This window comes from Nesoenas mayeri (assembly GCF_963082525.1).
Source record: "Nesoenas mayeri genome assembly, chromosome: 1".
Taxonomy (NCBI): Eukaryota; Metazoa; Chordata; class Aves; order Columbiformes; family Columbidae; genus Nesoenas; species Nesoenas mayeri.
Genome location: NC_137541.1, coordinates 209340055 through 209361881, shown reverse-complemented (window position 1 = coordinate 209361881; position 21827 = coordinate 209340055). Strand labels below are relative to the sequence as shown.

Here is a 21827-nt window from a genome sequence, read left to right as displayed (position 1 = left end):
TTGTTTGCCACCAAGAAGAGCCTGGCTCCATCCTGGAACCTTTCATTTTACATATTTTTATTATCAACCTCATCAAATTTGTGAGTGACATCAAACTTGGGGAATAGTCAACATGCTCAAGGGCATGGCTGCCATACAGGAGGACCAGGACCTCATGGAATTCAACAAGGACAAATGCAAAGTCCTGCACCTGGGGTGGACTCACCTAGGTTGGACTCACCTGGTATGGGTTCACCTGGGATGGACTCATCTGGCATGGATGCACCTGGGATGGACTCCCCAGTGCCTACAAGGAGGTCATTTGAGAGATGGAGCCAGGCTTTTCACAGCAGCACATGGCAAGACAATGAGAAAAAACAGACATAAATTGAAACAAGAATTTCCAACTGGAAATAAGGAAAAACTTCCCACTATGAGGTAATTAGGCACCGAGGCAGGTTGCCCAGGATGGTCATGTCATCTCCATCCTGGGATGTTTTTAAGACTTAAATGGACAAAGCCCTGTGCAGCTTGTTTCGATTTCAGCTTCATGCAGGGTTTGGTCTAGAGACCTCCCAAGGTCCCTTCCCTCCCGATTCTGTGATTTTATCCATGTTCCTCCTGCTGTTCTGTCACCAGGGAAGCAGAGCAGTTTTGCAATTTCATGGGATTTTTTTCTCTTTCGCCGCAAAGCTCATGTTGTGTACTTGCTGTTTTATATGAGCTACAGAACAGATGGGAACTCCGAAGCAGCTCTTCAGATTAATAATTAACACTTTGACCTTCTGCAACATCCTTCTGTGCTCCAGGAACTCTCAACTTTTCCATGAGTTGTTATTGCCAGTGAGAAAGATGACGTGCAGAAAGGTTGTCCCACTTCGTCAGCACTCATTATAGAAACCTGATTATCTGAATATTTAGTCTTTATTTCAGTATTAAGCAGAGGATAGCCAGGGACCAGATCTCCAAGGCAGCATTCAACTGCCCAGCAATGAAAATGTCCTTCCTTCTCCTGCAGTTCCCTGGGTTATTTATGACACATTTCCCATTTCTTCAATAAATGAGGCAGTGATCTTACAGACAACAGTCTCCACTGCAAACCCTGATTCATTCTCCAGGCAGGTCCTGGGGAAAAAGTTAATATGAGATCCTTTAAATAATATGTCTCTGAAAGCATCTGGAGCCATGCTGGGGTTGAATTAGCCATCTTAATTCCTAACCTTTGACATGTGAATGATCTTTTAGTGTAGAATGCTCTTTTCATGTAGTTTTAAGCCTGAAATATTTATTATTACATATAATAAAGTAACTTGAATGTTGTTTTAATACAGTTCTAAGACTGTAATATATATGATAAATGTCTCTTTCTTATGAGCTTCCTGGCTCCATCCCAGCTTTGTCTGCCCATACCCAAGGAGCAGCTTGGTGTACCCTGATACAATAGTAACATGGGCTGGTTTGTCCCCTCCTGCTGACACTTGGGGCAGTTAGAGAGGTGGAGGTGGGACCATGCTACCTAAAGCCCAACCTTGTACTGCAAAGTCCTTTGTTGGTGAGAAGAACATGAAACCTCCACCACAAGGTCAACTCAGGTAGTTCTTGTGTGTCTTCAAAGTCCTCCAAGGAAATGACAGGAAGACATGCCAGAGGAGGTTTAGGTTGGACATGAGGAAAAGGTTCTTCACCCAGAGGGTGCTGGATGCTGGAGCAGAATCCCCAGGGAGGTGTCACGGCCCCAAGCCTGACAGTGTTCAAGAAGAGACTGGACAACGTCCTCAGACACACGGTGTGAACTGTGGGGTTGTCCTGTGCAGGGACAGGAGTTGGACTCAGTGATCCTTGTGGGTCCCTTCCAACCCTGGGCATTCTATGATTCTATGATTCTATGTCAAGATGAGACATCATGGCATTTCCCGATGAGGAAGAACGTTTACCTTTACAGGTCTTAGATACTCTACACCGGATTTGTCTCTCTGTTGACTATGGAGGGAGTTTGTTTCAGCCTTGTCAGCTGAGACCTAGTTGCGCTTCAGGCAGCAAGACTAGGGTGACCCATCCTCAAGTTCCCTTCTGTGATCAGCCTGAGAGAGAACCAAGCCCCTTGTCAGGATTGAATGAATCACAGAATCGTAGAATTGTAGAATAATTTGGGTTGGAAGGGACCTTCCAAGCTCATCCAGTGCCACCCCTGCCATGAGCAGGGACATCTTCACCAGCTCAGGTTGCTCAGAGCCCCGTCCAGCCTGGCCTGGGATGTCTCCAGGGATGGTTCATCCACCACCTCTCTGGCCAACCTGGGACAGGCTCTCACCACCTTCATTAGAAAAAATTTCTTCCTCATGTCTGACCTGAATCTCCCCTCTTTTAGTTTAAAACCATCACTGCTTGTCCTATCACAACAGGCCCTGTTAGAAAGTCTGTCCCTGTCTGTCTTTTGGCCTCTTTTAAACACTGAAAGGCTGAAATAAAGTCCCCCCAGAGCTTCTGTTCTCCAGCTGAACACCCCAGCTCTCTCAGCCTGTCCTCCCAGCAGAGCTGTTCCAGCCTCGCATCATTGCTTTGGCTCCTCTGGACCCTGTTATTTGTGCAGCACATCATACCAGGGGGGACCTGCTGTGGGTGAGCCTTTGGTAGTCCCTGTAATACATTTCAAAAAGTTCTGTGTGTCTAATTTTATCACTCTGTAAGGAGGTTTCTTGTGCAGTAGTGCATCCAACACCTGGTTATAAATGTTGTTCTGAGCTCTTCCAGGGAAATCCTTAGGGTGTTTTTTTTTTTAAGCACTCTCCTCTAACGCTTTATTGCTGCTGAATTTGGGCCATGACGAATGGGAAACTTTTCCTGAGTCTGCACTTTCTCTCCTCTCTTGCGTTGGTCCCGCATACAAATGCGGCAGGTCCCTGGGGAGCAGCCAAGACTGCACCACTCAGCCGGAGCGGTTGGTAGCATAGCGTAAATGTCAAACGTTCACCTCTGATATTGCACAGAGGGGCTGCAATCCCCTCTCTGCTTCCCAGGGCTCTTCTTTCCTTCCCTGACTCTGAAGACAACCATCAGGAGCATCTTTCCTTCTTGAGGACACTTGAGCCAGCAGACACCAGTAGAAGAACTTGGCTCCTCTAATTCCCCGCTCAGCCCCTCTGTGGGTCTGTGGCAGGATGTCTCCAGGGGGGATTGGGTTTTATGAAACATGGGCCACCATCTTGAGTTGCTGAACCTATTGAGGAGAAGGAGCTCATCCATCCCTCAGGTCAAGTGTAAGGTTGTACTTGGATGTTTACAAGACAAAAATGCTCAAATGTGTGATTAGTCTGAAGAAGTTCTGTGTTTTTCTGTATTCATGGGGGCTTCAAACATCATAGGAGTGGAAACTTTTCTGAATGCCACCATGAAAAGGGCACAAGAATTATCTTCATAGTGGTCCCAGACAGGTCTCAAGCTCTCCTTCTTTGACCTTCCTTGCCAACCTGTGCTTGAAAGCTCAGCAGGCCCTGCTTGAACTAATCTATTTCTCTGTTCCTCTCTTTCAGCAGCTGGGAGCAGGGATGGATAAGATACTGGAAGCTGTGGTGATGTCCTCATACCCCAATAATGTGAAGCAAGGGCTTGTGAGGCGTGTCATCGAGGCAGCAAAGCAGCCCATGGACAGTGAGCAATGCTGGTCCATGCTGGAGCTGTCTACCAAGCTTTATCTCACAGGGGACACCAAGTATAAAAGAGAGATTGGGAAAGAGGTTTTGGAGGTCTATGGTCACTACCACCCAGAGGAATTTGAGGAGTTCTTCAACGTCCGCTTCCTACTGAGTCTCCTCCAGGAAGGCTATGGACCTTTGGGGAAGAGAAGCCATTATGTACTTGATTATATCCAGTTAGGACTGCAGTTCGTCTCGGAAAGCCCATCAGCAAACAGCATCTTCAGCTTATTGAGGATCGAGGTTCTCCGGAAAGTCTGTGAGAGGCCCAGCCCCAAGCAGTGCGCGAAGATCAGCAAACTCTTAACCCAGCACCCTCAGTGCATCCCCACGGGCAAACACCAGGTTTTGTTTTGCCAGCAGCTGATCCGGTGCATCGGGCAGTTCCAGTGCGTCTCCGAGGGGGAAGAGGCCATCATGGAGTTTTTGGAGCAGGTGAACAAAGTGAGCGGTTTGCTGCAGAGGATCTGGAGGACTCAGACCTCGGCCATCCTGCCCTCTCTGAAGGAGCTGTTCACTATCATTTCTTCAACAGGTAATTAAAAAAAAAAAGGCTGGGAATGTAAATATTGGCTCTGATGAAGTCAAATTTTATGGGGTTCTTTACAAGAAGGATAGGGACAGAGTTTTTAGCAGGGCTTGTTACAATAGGATGAGAGGTGATGGTTTTAAACCAAAGGAGGGGACATTCAGGCCAGACATGAGGAAGAAATTTTTGACACTGAGGGTGGTGAGAGCCTGTCCCAGGTTGGCCAGAGAGGTGGTGGATGAACCATCCCTGGAGACATCCCAGGCCAGGCTGGACGGGGCTCTGAGCAACCTGAGCTGGTGAAGATGTCCCTGCTCATGGCAGGGGTGGCACTGGATGAGCTTTGAAGGTCCCATCCAACCCAAACTGTTCTGTGATTCTATGATTTACAGCAGCTGACTATCTGCTCCACTTACGTAGGCAGAAATTATTTGGCTTTTACAGACAAGAAATACCCACATGTGCCTGGTTTTCATGGCAACTAACGTCTTAATTGCTGGTGTTCTTCCATGTCTTACAGAGGAGCAGGAAGCACCATCCAACGCCTTGGCCAGTGTGGTCCAGTTTGTCCCTCTGGAGCTCATGGATGGCGTCATACGAAACCTAACCAACGATGACAGCATCACCGATGTGCAAATGATGACTGCCATTGGCAGGTAGGAGAAGCTGCGTTAGTGAACATCATTCTCAGTTCAGAGAAAAGCCCTTCCCAAAGCTGCGCTCAGTTCCTTTGAATGGTTTTATCTCAATCAGTTTGGCTGGTGCTCTCTAGTGAGGAGTGTGTGGGGAAAAAAGGAATTTCTGGATCCTCCTTCCATCCCTGATGTCCCGGAGAATAAAGACCTTTTATTTATATAATAATAACAGCAATATTACTGTTTGGTTGATTTATTTTTTCTTAGAAATAAATAGTGTTATGGATGCTCAACTTGAGATATATTGAAGAGTTTTGATTTTGTTTTTTTCAGAAGTTGTTAGGGGCCTTTTCTTCACAAAAAGTCTCCTTTACAGAATTTCATGTTGATCGCTGTCTCCTTTCAGAAGGATATCATCCTAAATCACCAGTTACAGCTAAAAACCTTGGGGAGGGAGTTATGCCCAGCTGTTTGAATGAATGCATCTCGCTCTTTGTCAGATGAACGTGGTGCTGCTGGCCTGGATGTCGGTCCCATACAATGTTTATCCCTCCCTTCTGTGCAGGCAGAGTCAATGGAGATGCCAAGGCATGGTTAAGAGTAGTGGGTGATACTCCCTGATATGCTAGACCTGGTCTTTTCAGACCAGAGTAATCTCTGGCATCACCAGATCTTCCTTGCACACTTGTGTCCATGCCCTACAGCTCCTCTACATTCCAGTGCCTTCCTTCCAACTTGCTCAGGAGTGTCTTCAACCCATGCTCACCTTAGAGGTTTCCATTTCCACAGGTGACATTCACATGTGGTAGGACACATACTTAACCCAAGGGAGCTGCTGTGACTTGATATGACTGGAAATATCTGGTTATCTCTTTTAGTATTGGATTTTTGTCCCCTCCCAATAATGTTATATGACAGAAGCACACATTATGCACAGAATCACAGAGCTCTTGGGGTTGGAAGAGACCTCTGGAAATCATCCAGTCCAACCCACCTGCTAACACAGGGTCACCAGAGCAGATCACACAGGAAGGTGTCCAGGTGGGTTTGAATGTCTCCAGACAAGGAGACTCCACAACCTCTCTGGGCAGCCTGGTCCATGATCTGGCACCTCAAAGTGAAGAAGTTTCTCATATTCAGATGGAACCTTCTGTGTTTCAGTCTGTGCCCGTTGCCCCTCATCCTGTCATTGGGCACCGCTGAACAGAGTCTGATCCATCCTCTTGACACCCACCCTGGAGATACTTATAAACATTGGTGAGATCCCTCACCCTTCTCTTCTCCAGGCTGATCCCTGATGGGAACTTTATGTATGCAGAAAGGGTTTGCTTCCTTTTGACTTGCTGGAGAAGGTCATGGTCCCAAGCAACCCAAGGCAAAAAGATTAAGTTATCATGTCAGTTCTTAACTGTCTTCTCCATCTTTTTATCCTTCTGGGAACCTGCTGCTGCCAGTTCCAGGTGATAAATCCTCTAAGAGCACCAGTGTTTCATATGAAGGTTGCAAAACCAATTGCTTCATTCCTGAAAACATTCTTTGTCGAGCAGAAGGATGAGTAAATGATTACTCAGAATCAGCAAAACATTAAGCAGAGCCTGCAAAATGTAATTAAGGTCACTTAGGAGAAATGAGGAAGTTTTGGTGATGTTTACAGCAGATGGTGCCCCAGAAAACTGCAGCAACCATTGGCCTTTTCATGAGTGTGTGCTCCATGCCTAGAAAATCAAAGAAATATGGATGAGTTGAAAGGATCTTTCAGCTTAGGATCCCCAACAAACTGGTTGCATATAGAAGTCACTTCCTCCAAAGTCTGGGTTTAGGGGTTAGCAGCAGGGGAATAAACTGGATGTGGAATGGAGCTTCTTCTGATCAAGCGTTTAAAGAACAAACAGTAAAAAAAAAAGCGAGCCTGGCACCTGCTGGTATAAGTGTACACAACAAGCTCTTTTAGAGAGTTTCTTTTAGAGTTTGTCTCTTTTCAGACAAACTCTATTAATGTGTGTCTGTGACTTCAGAAGCAGTCACTGATTTTCTATTTTTTTCCCCTTTCTCCTGGGGGTGTATCTGTCTCAAAGAGCCCCAGGTCCACATGAAGAAGGCATCTGCTGTCCCTCAGCAATGCAGGCACTTGCTATCTCTGGAAAACAGGATCTGAGCTTTTTAAAGTTTAGCATATCAAATCAACGGCTCCTTTGGAAAATTGACCTTTGGCTCTTTTGGAAAAAAGACCAACGAGTTCCAGTGGCAGCAGGTGTTGAAAAAGCCTGTTAAGGTGGTCAGGGAAATAATGAACATTTCCTGCAAGAAAGGCTTAAAATAACCAGGCTTGTTTAGCCCAGCCACAGGGAAGAAGAGATAGGAAGGGATTGCTATGCCTGCATACATTGAAGGAATAAACAGTAGGAAAGGAAAAAAGCTATTTCAGCTATTTATTTTGGCATAAGATCAAATAAACTATAAGATAGCCAGAAATACATATATGCCCAGAGAAGTGGTGGAGTCACCATCCTTGGAGGGGTTTAATAGACATGTAGATGAGGTTCTTAGGGACATGGTTTAGTGACAGTGTTGGGTTAATGGTTGGACTGGATGATCTTAAGGATCTCTTCCAACCAAAATGATTCTATGACCCTGTGATTCTATGCTGGCTGTTAGAAGAGAGATCCGAACCATTAAAGCAACCCACTGGTGGAACAGCTATGAAAGAAGAGGGGTGGGAGCAAAGGACCTCCCTGCTTTGAGAAGAGTAGTGGAACATTCATGAAAAGGTGCGACTCATCATGGCCTTAGACAACAGCCCGAGAGATCATTGTTTTGCCATAGAAAACACCTTTTCTTCTGTACCGCATCACTGTGCTGGTCTTTTCCCATGGCTACTGTTACACTGGGAACTCCTAGTCACCTGCTCTTTGGCTGTTCTTCAAGCAGACAAGTTACCAACACGTAGCATCCATTTCTTGTGCCTTGCATGCATTTTGAATCAAAGCGTTTCCTCCCAGTTCTACATTTCTAATCCTCAGGGTCTTTCTTGTAATACCTTGATCCTCCTCTTGTGTTGATGATGCCTCCCGGATTTGAATCATCACAAATTTCACAGCCATGTTGAGGATGTTTGAGCGAACATAATTAGATCCTGAAGACTGGTGCTTGTAACCTCCTTTCAGATTGCCTGTGAGATATGATCTACCTCTTTCCTTTGACTATAAATTTATATATCCTGACAAACCCGACTTTGGCACCTATGGTAACACCCTGTGTCACAATGTCACTTTTTTCCAGTCACCCCCTCATTACCTGTATTCATTATAGGAACTGTTTTCCTATTCTTCCTACGTAAAGCACCATGCCAAAGTTAATAGAGTTAAAACTTACCAGAGTTGAATGTTATGTGATGGAAATCACCTGTTCCTCTTGTTTGGACTTCACGAGTGCTTCATATTTCGTTTTCGTATCAGCTGTCATCGCTCTTGTTTCCATTCTCAAATCTTTTATCTGCCTTCTCTTTGTCACTCTGATCAATTCCTTCCTCTTGCTGAAAATGGAGGCAGAGGATGTGTTTAGTTTGGAAGTCACATTTAGAGGCTGTATCGTATCTTTAATCACCATCACATCCTCTGTATACAGTGATTACATGGCTCTCCTTATTCTCCTCTGGTGCAAATGTCTGCAGAAGCTTTTCTGGTATTTGCTTAACTATCCAACTTGGCTTGACTTTTGGTATTTCTCAACATTCCAATATATTCTGCTCTTCAAGTTTTCTTTACTGGATAGCCTTTTATTTTTCCAGGTCCTTGTAGGCTTCACTTATTCCTTTTGCTCTTTGCCTTGCAGTCATTAGTTATCTATATTCCCTTCATATATCTTGCATGAGATACAAGCTGATAAACAAAAAGGGCTGGTTGGGTAAGATAGCTGGACTGAGGTGGGAGACTGAAGATCTGGGATATCTTCAAATCAAAGGTACTGACATGGTTAGTAAAGTTTGACCCTTGGAGATCCCACACCTTTGTTACTCCTTGTTTTTGTTTAACGTTAAATTTAAACTGAAACAATGTCACTTAATCTGCGGTTATTTTATTTTTTATGAGTGACTTCTGTAAAGTACATTTTACATGCAGAAACATGTCAACATGTTGGTGCAGTGGCTATAGATGAAATTTGGTAGCGTGATGTTCAGGAATAGGCATCTTCTATTAGGGTTACCAGTATCTTTTTTTTCAGTATGTTTCTGGAAATCAATGTTTCCCACAAAGAGAATTAAAATATCTGAATCTGAATGTTTCTTCCTTACCAGTAACAATACAGAGATCACACCAGTATCATGTATTTTCTAATCGCGACAATGCAGAGACCTCGATCAGGACCTCACACAGAGCAGTGTACATAGAGCACTGTACCAGTGTTAAAAACTTGAACTCAAGTTGACTGAAGTTAGGGGAAGAAATTCCCACTTTCTTCCATGGACTTGGGTCTGGTCCTCTGATGAACCACAGCGTGATGATGAGATTGAGGTAATTCCACTTCAGGCTCTATTGTGCTTTGAATAAAACGCGAAATGCCTTATGAAGAGCCTATGTCTTACTTGGTCATCCCCCTCAATAGACATTAATTTGGAGGAGGTTTGATCCATAGAGTGGATCCACTTGTAGCTTGTCCTGCAAGATGCAGATAGGCTCTGGTAGCTTGTCCTGCAGCCCAAGAAGCTTTTTAGGCACCATGGAGCCAGTCCTGAGATGTGGAGGCAAGTCTTTAGCCTAAAAGGGGTTGGTTGCCATAGGCAGATCCATACCAGAACTTTGGTTTCACAGTATGTGCATTAAATTTACTTTAAGAGTCTGTATTTGATTTCAGAATGATTGACTGGGTATCCTGGCCCCTGGGAAAGAACATAGACAAGTGGATCATTGCTCTGCTGAAGGGTTTGGCCGCAGTGAAAAAGTTCAGCATCCTGATTGAAGTTACTCTTTCCAAAATTGAAAAGGTCAGTGGGCTCTTTTAAACATGAACATGAACAACAGACTTCTCCTTGCACCTGAGGTATCTTCTTGCCTTTCAACTGAATGAGGACGAGGTGTGACTTGAGATGTATAGAAAAGAGTGTGCTGTCCCAAGGGGTTTTGAAGAGACCATTGTGTCCCCTGCATCTTCTGCAAATGCTGCATTGCTGTGTATGGGATGGTGGGCTGATGCTATTTTTTGCAGGACTGATGTTCTCCAGAACAATCCAGAGTTATTTAGGTCCTGGTGTGCAGAGGTATTGATATCTTAAAGGTTATGAAATAAAAGAAGCCAAGGATTTTCAAGCCAGCCAATCACTTTCCTGTCCAAATTACGGAGCACCTTTGGGAATGTGGCACGCTCTTCTTCAGCTGTGCCTGGATCAGTGCTGGCTGGCACAGGCCTAACACATACCAGTGAGCAGATTGAAATTGGTCACCACTTCAAAAACGTCTTCCATGCTCTGGTCCTGCCATTCCCTCCTTTGTATAATGGGGATAACAGCAGGCTGAGCCTCCAGTGGAAGTCACCATAGAAGTTATCAAGACTATGATTATCAGTATTGGAACACTATCAATAACTTAATTTGTCCCTGCGATCCCCTACATGCAATGAGCAGTGGGAGAGTAGCCAAGTGTCTCTGGCTTTTCTTTAGCTTTCCTTTCATTGTTAATGGAGAGGAAAGGGACACAGCCCTTAAAATAACACAAGATTTTTGGAAACTCTCAGAAGTATGGTTGGGAGAGGGTAGAGGACATTGTCAACTTACTCTGTTTTCTATAAAGTAGGATAAATATCATTACTTAGCCTTTGAAAAAAGCTTTTGCTTTCTGTCTCTTTACTTGAAAGACTAGTGACAAAGTTCCAAATATCACAATAAAACAGAAAAGGCACGTTGTAGAAAATCTAGCATCCCTTTGTGCTTGCATGGCCTCGTCCATTGGGAGGTACAGAGATTCAGCGGTGTTACAGAGGTCTGCACCTCACTGTATCAGCCATTGCACAAGCCTGAAAGAGGGAGGATAACCCACATGGTATTTTTAGGATGCCCTGAGACCATGCTCTGGACAGGAGATGACCCTGGAGACCTGGCTGCAGGCTTCTCCTGCGTGTTGCAGCGCCCTCCTGCCTTCTCATTGACTTTTCTTCTCTCCCACCAGGTCTTCTCCAAGTTGCTGTACCCCATCGTGAGAGACGGGGCTTTGTCCGTCCTGCAGTACATGCTGCTGAGCTTCCAGCACTCCCACGAGGCGTTTCACTTGGTAAGGCTGCGTCCAGCGCTCGGATGAGTGTAACTGTGCCATGGGGCAACATGGGTGGGAGGGATCCTAAGGTGCCGAGATATTCAGGAATGTTTCCCTCATCTGCTTGATTTCACCAAGTCATGTAAATCCAACCCTGTCCATCCACTTGTACCTTGTCCTGGAAGATGCAGGTAGGCTCTGATAGCTTGTCCTGCAGCTCAAGCAGCTTTTTAGGCACCATGGAGCCAGTCCTGAGATGTGGAGGCAAGTCTTTAGCCTAAAAAGGGTTGGTTGCCATAGGCAGAGAAACCATCCTATATCAGAGAGCGAGGTGCAGAGGAGAAATGAGGCTTTGCTTTCTCCTCTGATGGTTCTTCCCATTTCTCTTGAGGCTCACCAGCTGTGTGGGTCACAGAATCAGAGAATCATAGAATGTCAGAGATTGGAAGGGACCTCGAAAGCTCATCCAGTGCAATCCCCCCATGGAGCAGGAACACCCAGATGAGGTTACACAGGAAGGTGTCCAGGCGGGTTGGAATGTCTGCAGAGAAGGAGGCTTCACAACCTCCCTGGGCAGCCTGGGCCAGGCTCTGGCACCCTCACCATGAAGAAGTTTCTTCTCAGTTTTAAGTGGAACCTCCTGTGTTCCAGTTTGTATCCATTACCCCTTGTCCTATCATTGGTTGTCACCGAGAAGAGCCTGGCTCTATCCTCGTGACATATTGATAAACATTAATGAGGTCATCCCTCAGTGTCCTCTTGTCCAGCTCCAGAGCCCCAGCTCCCTCAGCCTTTCCTCACACGGGAGATGCTCCACTCCCTTCAGCATCTTTGTTGCCCTGCGCTGGACTCTCTCCAGCAGCTCCCTGTCCTGCTGGAACTGAGGGGCCCAGAACTGGACACAATATTCCAGGTGTGGGCTCCTTTTTCTCCTCAGTGTTTCATCATCTCCAGGGATAAATCACTACAAAGCTGGTTGGGGCTTTGACCTTTTGGATTTGAAATGTGTGTAATGTGTGCATGCTCCACTTTTATTCTGTGGTGATCTACCAGCCGGAGGAGTGATCTCCATGGACAAATGCATCTCCATGGTCCTCTCTCAGCTTCAAAGCCCACCAGTGGAGGATGCTTCCAATGCAGATATATTGGATGGCTTGTCAAGCCACACTGAGGGTCTCAGCAGCAGTGGCTGTAGTGCTCTTGCAGATGTTTTAACCTGATGCTTTCCATCCCTGCAGGTGGAAGAGGAGGTTCCCCTCTTCCCTTGCTCTTGCACTTAGACCCCTTGCTTCTTCCAATCATTCTTCCTTGTGCTGAGCCATTTGTATGGTTGTGTGCTGAACTGTGCTGTAAAAGGAGCCCAGGTAAACCTGATCAAGCAGAAAATCCTGACGGTCAGTTGCCACCCCATCCATAGAGACATCCCAGGCCGGGCTGGACGGGGCTCTGAGCAACCTGATCTGGCGAAGATGTCCCTGCTCATGGCAGGAGTTGGACCAGATGAGTTTTGAAGGTCCCTTCCAATCCACAGTCTTCTGTGATTCTATGATGGCCCAACTTGGTCTTGGTCTGGGCCAACCACAAACTTGCCCTATTGCATTTGCTTGGAGGAAGGGAGGAGGTAGAGGGGTGGCCAGGAGCAGGACGGTGAGTGGGGCTATACTGATCCAAGCTGGCTTAGGATGTTGTTTCCTGGACAGGTTTAGAAGATATGGCCCCATATTTGTTATCACCCTTTCAGCTGAGGTGTGGTAGATTTTATCACAATGGCTTTGGGGTGTGTTACATGAAGCCTTGGCATTGAGAACATCTCTAAGGGTTCAGGCATTGGAAAACAAGCAATATATTCTTAAACAGCCCTTGCAGGTGCCTGACTGTTGGACTCAGTGGACCCCATCCCACACGTGACTTCAAATTGTCACCAATAGGTGACACCCATTACCATATCTTGAAGTGATGGGTCACCTTTCACAGTAGAATCATAGAATAGTTTGGGTTGGAAGGGACCTTCAAAGCTCCCCCAGTGCCACCCCTGCAATGAGCAGAGACATCTTCACCAGCTCAGGTTGCTCAGAGCCCCGTCCAGCCTGGCCTGGGATGTCTCCAGGGATGGTTCATCCACCACCTCTCTGGCCAACCTGGGACAGGCTCTCACCACCCTCATTAGAAAAAATTTCTTCCTCATGTCTGGCCTGAATCTCCCCTCCTTTAGTTTAAAACCATCACTGCTTGTCCTATCACAACATGCCCTGCTAGAAAGTCTGTCCCATCTGTCTTATTGGCCCCTTTTAAGTCCAGAAAGGCAGCACTAAGGTCTCCCCGGAGCTTCTGTTCTCCAGCTGAACACCCCAACTCTCTCAGCCTGTCCCCCAACAGAGCTATTCCAGCCTCGCATCATTCCTGTGGCTCCTCTGGCCCCTCTCCAGCAGGTCCATGTGTGTCCTGTGCTGAGGACCCCAGAACTGAACACAATGTTCCAAGACTTGCAGAACACTTCCACTCCATGAATTCTCCACTGTTAAAAGCAAAAAACACTTTCAGCAGTGTTTGAATTTCCTCTTTTCATTTCCACAGTGATATTTTATGTTTAATGTTGCTGTTGACACCAAGGCACGGCTCTGCTTCTTGCTGCTGTTGCCCCTGGAATGCTGTAATTAAAAACAAGGCTGAAGGCAAAGGCATGCTTGTAATGATTGAACTGATAAAAGCAGTAATGGAAAATTACTCCTATTAATGTTTGATTTTATGCTTTTCGTTAAAGCCCTTACATTTGGCTTTTCACCTAAAGCTCACAGAATAAACAGATAAGGCTGGAAAAAAGCAAAGCTAGCCAACATTTTCAACTGATGTTTTTTCATTCCTCAGCTGGAGACACATTTTAAATGAGCCTGAATTTCTTGAGAAACTCTTCGGTTTCTAAAAATAGGGTCATTCTAACGGATTGTCTTCGGTTGGGTGTCCAAATTTTGAAACACTCCAAAAGCTTTCGTTTGCTCTTGGCTTGAAGTTTTCATCTGCAGCCCAGCGAGCATAAATCTCATCCCCTATTTTTAAAAAACAACAGGGCACAAACCTGTCTTACTTCTTATCTTTTTGTGCTTTCCCTGGCACTTTGGAAGGGTTTTGAGCATTGTTCCCATCACAGCTTGGCAAAATATTCATGTATAAAATGGTACTTGGATTGATTTGCCTCCCCAACAAAAATTTCCCATTGGAAAGGAAATAGTTAAAATCTCCAGCATTTTGAGGAGAATGAAAGAGAGTGAGAAAGAAGAGAGGAAGAGGAAGGGAGGACCAGGCAGTGGCCAGACTGGGATTCCTGAGACTTTACTCCAGGATTGTTCTGGGGTAAAAATCACATAAAATATAAATATGAAAGAGATTGTGTAAGTACCCAGGGTCGCTCTAGCACATCTGCAGGGCTGGAAATAAGTTATTAATTCTGTGTGCAGCTGCAGGGTCAGCAGAGGGTGCTTGTGAGCAATGTATCATCTGTGTTTGCGTCTGCTTGTTCGTTTTTAAATTTTCTAGTTGAAAGCAAAATAACAAATGTGCTGCTCACAGGCCTGTGACCACCCGTCTGACCATACCAATTCCAATTTAGTTTATACAGTATAAAATACAGCACACCAGGCAACACTCCTCATAGGCTGATTCATCTGTCTTGTAGGTTTGAATCTCTGTACTTGGCAGTCAGCATGTAAAGCTTAAACCACCATAGATGTGCGGTTTAGTAGAGATTGATCTACACAAAGCATGGGGATTGCAACACAGCAAATCAGCCGCACAAACCTGCAGGTGCCATCCAACATGAAATCCTCTAACATCTATTGCATTTGCACTGCTAAAGTCAACAGAATAGTCGATGCTGGGTTCATAGGGGGAAGGATGAAGTCTAGAATAGGCCTGAAGTCAACTCCTGTTGACTGCCCTTTCTGCACATAATTTGGAGCCATTTTTGAAGCAGCGAATTTTCCTCTTCCAGCTGCTCCCTCACATCCCCAGGCTGGTGGCCTCTCTGAAGAAGGAGGACTCCAACTCTGCCACCAGCTCCCTGGAGCAGCTGGCTGAGCTCATCCACTGCATGTTCTTCCGCTTCTCGGGATTTCCAGATCTCTACGAACCAGTCCTGGAAGCAGTTAAAGTAAGACACGCACCTCTTTGCCATTTGTCTTTATTTTTTTTGATACCGAAACAGCATCTTAGTTTGCAACCTAGCGCAGAGGGACTGTCCTACTGGTAGGGATGTCCTAACCTCAACACTTCGAATTCTGGTAGAAGAAAGGATTTACAATTCTGAGTTTGAGCCCCATGTAGACAAGTTGAGGGAAGATACTTCTCTTATAGTGAGCCTGCAGAAGTCCTGACCATGCCTGTGGGTTTTAGCTATAATTTTAGTCTCTAAAGGACTAATACTAAGTAGCTAAACATGTATTTGCGTGAATGCGTGTTCATGAGTTGCCTGAACACCTCTAGCAGAGGAGTTGTGCAGTTGCCCATTACTAATTCTTCATGTGGAAAGATAATTCGTGACATGGTTCTCTCTTTCCAAGGCTCTTCCTATTCCAAACGAAGACCGGATTAAACATCTCTTGGGACAAAACGCATGGACCTCCCAGAAGAATGAGCTGGCCTGCTTCTACCCACGCCTGGTGTCCAAATCAGAGACAGGAAAGATCGGGTTAATTAACTTGGGGAACACCTGCTACATGAACAGCATCATACAGTCTCTTTTCATGGCTTCAGAGTGAGTTTTTGCTCCCTTGACCCCACTCAAGACTGCTCCAGGGGTTGCTTATCACATCGGTGCTATGTGTCCTGTGCTGATTTTCCATCTTATGGTTTGCATCCCTGCTTTTCTTTTGCAGCTTTCGGCATTCGGTGTTGAATTTAACCGAGGGCAACTCCCAGCCCCTGATGACAAAGCTCCAGTGGCTCTTTGCGTTTTTGGAGCACAGTCAGGTAATTATTTCATGTTCTAGTTATTTGTTTGGACTGTCGGCTGCGGAAAGGCTCGTCTCCAAGTTGCTTCCTGCCGACTCCAACATGCTGATAAGGAGCTGTGGATCTTGGTGGGTTTTTATAACGGGACAAATTTTGTTTATATGGAAAAGACTCATTTTGGGGGTGGAGGAGGCAAGCTCCTATCACCCATGAAAGCAAGCTGTGTTCACACCAGACTGCCTGTCTTCAGCCTCTGGTATTCCTGGGTTGGACTGAGATAATAACTAATAATTTTGACGATGAATTCCATTTGGTAATAGTTTACATATGTGGCCAGCTGAAAAGCTTGTTGGTATAAAACAGAGGTTTTTATTTCTTGCTATGCAGCAAGGAAGAAGACTGGAGCAGCTCGCCTGTCCCCTTGCTTCACAGCAAAACACAAGCAATCTGTTGATATTGCCCTAAAAGTGGTTTTGTTACAAGAAAAATAATAATAAAAAAACCCTCAGACTCCAGGTGCTTTGGATCCTCTGTATGTGAGGGGAAGCAAAACAAAAATAACACCTTCAAACAAATTGATTATGAATGCTTTCTTGACAAATAATGAAATTTTATATGAATGACTCCTGGAGATACTACTAAGTCATATCTATCTCATCTCTTGAAAATATATAGTTCTGTCCCTAGAAAGACATGATTTTGAAAGTCCAGTAAATTTTCACTTGCAGTGAAACCAGATATCTGGGATCCTTCATTTTCCAAGTCTTGACTGGCAGAGCTGGCTTATTTCATTGTGGTATTGTCATAGAATCATTTTTGTTGGAAGAGACCCTCAAGATCATCAAGTCCAACCATTAATCTAACCTGACTTTGGGAAAACATATAGACAAATTGTTAAATTTAATATTTGGTCATAGAAGAGTCTAGTTTTTGATGGCAGTTTAGGGTGTCTGCTTCCGTGATGAGCAAATACAGAAGCAGATTTGCTTGTTGAATGGTTTATGGTTCATAGTTTCCTAATAGCCTTCTAGTTATTTTTCTTCATCGGGCTGTTGTTAAAGTCACTTCCTTACTGAAGACAGGTCTTTTTCCATGTTGATTAGACAGTAGTTTCCTAATGGCAGTGATTACATTATCAGGTAACGCATATTACCTGCTTGCAGTGAACAGAATGACGGGTGGAAGTTTAGAGTTTAGTTGATTCTTAGTCCTTTCTTTTTTTTTTTAAGAAGGGATTTAGTGAGAGAGATTCTGATCAAATTAAATGGAGCATCAAATTAAATTCAGGCTGAATTAAGCAGAAGTCTCTGGGTCAGGAAGGAAGAAATAACATGTGGATATTTTATAGAAGTATATGTAAAATAATGGCTGAAATTCATCCTCACAGTCCTGGCTTGCAGCAAACCAAGATAATATTCCTGTGCACTGCGATTAGCCCTTGTAGGGGAAGAAAAAGGGATGTTATCAGTCACACAAACACACCCTGCTCCCAGTGGAGCAGCCAGAAAGACTCTCCTCTTCCCTCTCCATCCACCTACGTGAAATGAAAACCAGATCCCCCAAGGATTAAAACGACTTCTCCTTCTTCTGTGTTGCTGCTAGCGACCTGCCATCTCCCCCGAGAGCTTCCTCTCTGCCTCCTGGCCGCCCTGGTTCACCCCCGGCGCTCAGCAGGACTGCTCAGAGTATCTCAAGTACTTGCTGGACCGGTATGTGGCAAACACTGTGATTTCGGAGCCTGGTGACAATGACATCCCCAGACCCGTCTTAATACTTAACGCTGACCCATGTGTGTCGAGGGTTTAGATTGCGGGGTGACAATAAAACCCTGGCTGATGTATTGTTAACATCCTCTGCCCCTGCTTTTTCCCTTTTGCCCCTCCCTCTCCCCCCTTCTCACTCAGGACAGATGATCAGGAGGGAAAGAAGGACAGAGAGAAGAGAGTTGGAAAAATTAACAATGTTTTACTAACGCTACTAATAAGAATAGAGAAAATAATACAAAATACACAAAACCAATCTTGAAAGTCCCAGCAACTGCAGAGCCGACACCCAAAGTCCTGGACTGGACTCTGCAGCCAACCGGAGCTGGATTCAGTCTGTCACTAGGCCTCAGTTCACAGGGGCGACTAGCAAGGTCCTCTCCTAATGTTGGCCATAAGCAAAAAAAGGAAAAAAAGGAAAGGAAAAGGGACGAGATCCTCGTGATCTCCCACTTTTATATGAAGTACTCACGTGAATGGGATGTTATACATAGTTGGTCAGTGGGAGATCCTCGTGATCTCCCGCTTTTATATGAAGTACTCACGTGAATGGGATGTTATACATAGTTGGTCAGTTTCTTGGTCACCTGTTTCTCATTGCCCCTCTAGTCAGATGTCCATCCATGCTTATCAATAACTTCACATTCCATTGCTATGTTTACCAAAACATGTTCTCCATATGTAGCTATGTACATATGTCCAAAATATGTTCTCCAGGAAAATGCAGCTAATATGAAGCTTTAGCTGCCAGGCAAATTGACTAAAAAAGAAACTTTTTTTTTAACAAAACCAGGACAACGTGCAAATGGAGCCGATGGCTGAGACCTGGAGGCATTGGGGAGTTGAGTCATTGGGCTCCTTGATAAAACTCCATTTGGGCTGGTGTAGTGGTGAGGTCAGAACTTAGTTCATGTTGAAAATTTCTGCCTTCACTCTGAAGGCAGAGGGAACTGTACTAAGTTTAGAGACTGGCCTGACAAGCCACTTGGCATCCTCTGTAAAATGTTGATTTTTGCCTTTCTCTTACCCAGAAATCTCAAATCTCTGGTATTCCAGCGATCCCTCTAGAAGTGGGGGATTAATGGCACATGGAGACCTCAGGTTCCCAAATTCTGCCCAACTCCTCCCCACTTTCCTCCCACAGCACCAGAGCCCTAGGCACAGGCAGGTTAACCCAGAGTAACCCCTTGGAGTGAAGAACAGAAACCTCATTTCAGAAACTACTTCTTGGTGTTCTATCAGTGCATAACACAGCATTTTTTTCCCCCTGCTAAAGATTACATGAAGAAGAAAAAACTGGAAAAAGGATCTACCAAAAACTCAAGGAATCCAGCTTGATGTCTCAGGCGGTAGAGCATCATTATTTAAACAAGACATTGATTGAGAAGATGTTTGGGGGTAAAATGATGACAAAGATCCGCTGCTTGAAGTGTCTGAATGTCTCTTCTCGGGAAGAAGCCTTCACAGACCTGTCCCTGGCTTTTCCTCCATCAGACAGGCACACGCGAGGGAGCACGTCTGTTTTACCGGTGGAACAGATCGGTCCACAGTTTATTGAGCCTCCTGAAAACCCAAGCCAGCTTACAGGCTCTCCCTGGATCCAAAGGAAGGCTCCCAAGGCTGGAGACCCTGCAGCCCCACCAGTGCTGGTGGAAACATTGGGCCTCCAGGAGACAGGAGAAGCAGCAAATCCCTTAAGGGGTGATGCTGTTGGTGTGGATAGAGCCAAAGACCCTCTCTCAGCTTTTGGGGAGCAGGCATGTGCTCCCAAGGACTCCAGATCCGTCCCAGATTTAATCAACTATTTTCTATCCCCGGAGAGACTGACAGCAGAGAATAAATACCACTGTGAGAAATGTGCGTCCTTACAGGATGCTGAAAAGGTGGCGGAGCTGACGGAGGGTCCACACTACCTCATCCTCACGCTGCTGCGGTTCTCCTTCGACCCACGGACGATGAAGAGGAAGAAGATCTTGGACAACGTCTCCATCCCTGTGGTGCTCAAGCTGCCCGTTCTTGTCACTCCAGAGGAAACCGAGGAGGTTTGCCAGTGTGGGAAGGACAGGGCTGCTCCGGGAAGTGGCTTCATGTCTGTCGTGTATGATCTCTGCAGCGTGGTGGTGCATTCAGGCATCTCCTCTGAAAGCGGACACTACTACTGCTACTCCAGGGAGTGCACCGACACCGTCCCCCATGGGCAGCCCCAGGATGGCACAGCGAAACCAGCCTCCGACAAGCAGCTGGACTTTGAAATCCAATGGTACCTCTTCAACGACACCAGGGTTTCCTTCTCCTCCTTCGAATCAGTGAGCAACGTCACCTCGTTCTTCCCCAAGGACACTGCCTATGTCCTCTTCTACAGGCAGCGGCCGGGCAGGCAGGGCTGCCTGCTGCACGAGGCTCTGGCCGAAGCCGGCCGCCTGCACAGTGAACCCTCCCTCCATAAGGACTTGATGGAAGCCATTTCCAAAGATAACATCCTCTACTTGCAGGTAACTCCCGCTGCCGTGCATGGCAGGGTGTGATCCTGCATCTACCCTGCTAATGGGCCACATTCCCACCCATCCGGGCAGCAGCAGGGTCATGTCCCGTGGATAAATCCATGTGTGCAGATACCCACCCGCTCCCTCAAACCAAGTCCCTTTTCCGTTTTAGCAGCCAAGTATAAAGAGATTGAAGTTTCCCAATGAAACTGGGCATTGAGGTTGGTGCAGGACACCTCATGGTTGTGCTCGGGGTTGACTTAATGTTGCCTGCCCTGGGCAGCTCTGCCTGGAATTTTCTCCTGGGTGCCTGGGAAAGATGGGTGAGATTGGGAATACAAACTAGGACAGATTTCATTCAGCTAGTGGAGTTCAATGTTTTCCAAACAGCAGCATCCTATAGGATGTAAGCAGCACCCAGGTGAAGTTGGGGGGGTCCCTCCTCTTCCAGAGGTGACATGGAATGGTTGTTTTTTGATTGCTGGAGAGGTGCAATCATAGAATCGTAAAATCATAGAATAGTTTGTGTTGGAAGGGACCTTCAAAGCTCCTCCAGTGCCACCCCTGCCATGAGCAGGGACATCTTCACCAGCTCAGGTTGCTCAGAGCGCCGTCCAGCCTGGCCTGGGATATCTGGCCTGAATCTCCTGTCCTTTAGTTTAAAACCATCACCCCTTGTACTATCGCAACAGGCCCTGCTAAAAAGTCTGTCCCTATCTTTCCCATAGGCCCCTTTTAAATACGGCATCCCTCCCACCGAGCTCTAGACATGAGCACATGACCCTCTCGCCCTGGTTGAATTTGGAGAAGGCTCCCAGGAGCAACCAAACAGGCTCCTGGCTCCTTGGGGAAGGTGGGAGCATCCCCCCACCATTTAGCTGCAGATATCCTTGTGTTATTTCTCCCCCTTCCTTCTCCCAGGAACAGGAAAAAGAAGCAAGGAACAGAGCTGCCTACATTTCCACCTTGCCGAAATCCCCGCTGTGGTGGAGAGACTTTGACAGGGACAAGGACGATGACAACTCATCAGGGGGCTGCAGCCCGGCAGCAGGTGGGGGTGGATCCGGCTCCTTTCATGGACTCGTCTTCTAGCCAATGGGCTAAACCAGGTAGTCAATGTCCATGTGGCCATGTGGCCATGTGTCCATGAAGCCAGAGGCTCCTCTTCCTCACCCTGATGACAATGAGCATCTTGGAGGAGGATTTGGGGAACATTTCAATGGAAAAGAACTCAGGGGCTGCTTTGGAGGCACCTGGAGGGTCCCACTGCTTCCTATGCACTCATTCTTCACGCCTTAATGTAATTAAGCTAATGCAGAGATGAGCAGCTGCTGACAGCTCGGAGAAGTGCCCTTTTGCTTCAGCACAGCCATGTCTTGCCTGCTGTGAGCTGTGCCACCAGCCTGGGGAGGGGACAGGGACCGGGATGAAGACAGACCCAGTGGGGCCTCAGGGATGGAGATGTCCCATGCATGTCCCATCCACAGCCCTTCCCATGGTGCTGAGTCGGTTTTGAGAGGACCTCTACCTGGTGTTTTTTGGTTTGAGAACCCACCATGA

At 46.1% G+C, this 21827-nt stretch overlaps 1 protein-coding gene across 1 annotated transcript; it reads left to right on the top strand.

Moving 5' to 3' along the window:
- Positions 1–3359: 3359 nt before the first annotated feature.
- USP35 (ubiquitin specific peptidase 35) lies at positions 3360–21359 on the top strand (the record flags this gene model as incomplete). Its single annotated transcript, XM_080363455.1, has 10 exons — positions 3360–4206; positions 4721–4856; positions 9687–9816; positions 10994–11095; positions 15063–15221; positions 15631–15824; positions 15946–16039; positions 17624–17730; positions 19061–20276; positions 21189–21359. Exons 1-10 carry the CDS (start codon positions 3525–3527, stop codon positions 21357–21359), a joined length of 2991 nt encoding a protein of 996 aa, XP_080219581.1. The 5' UTR covers positions 3360–3524.
- Positions 21360–21827: the final 468 nt, after the last annotated feature.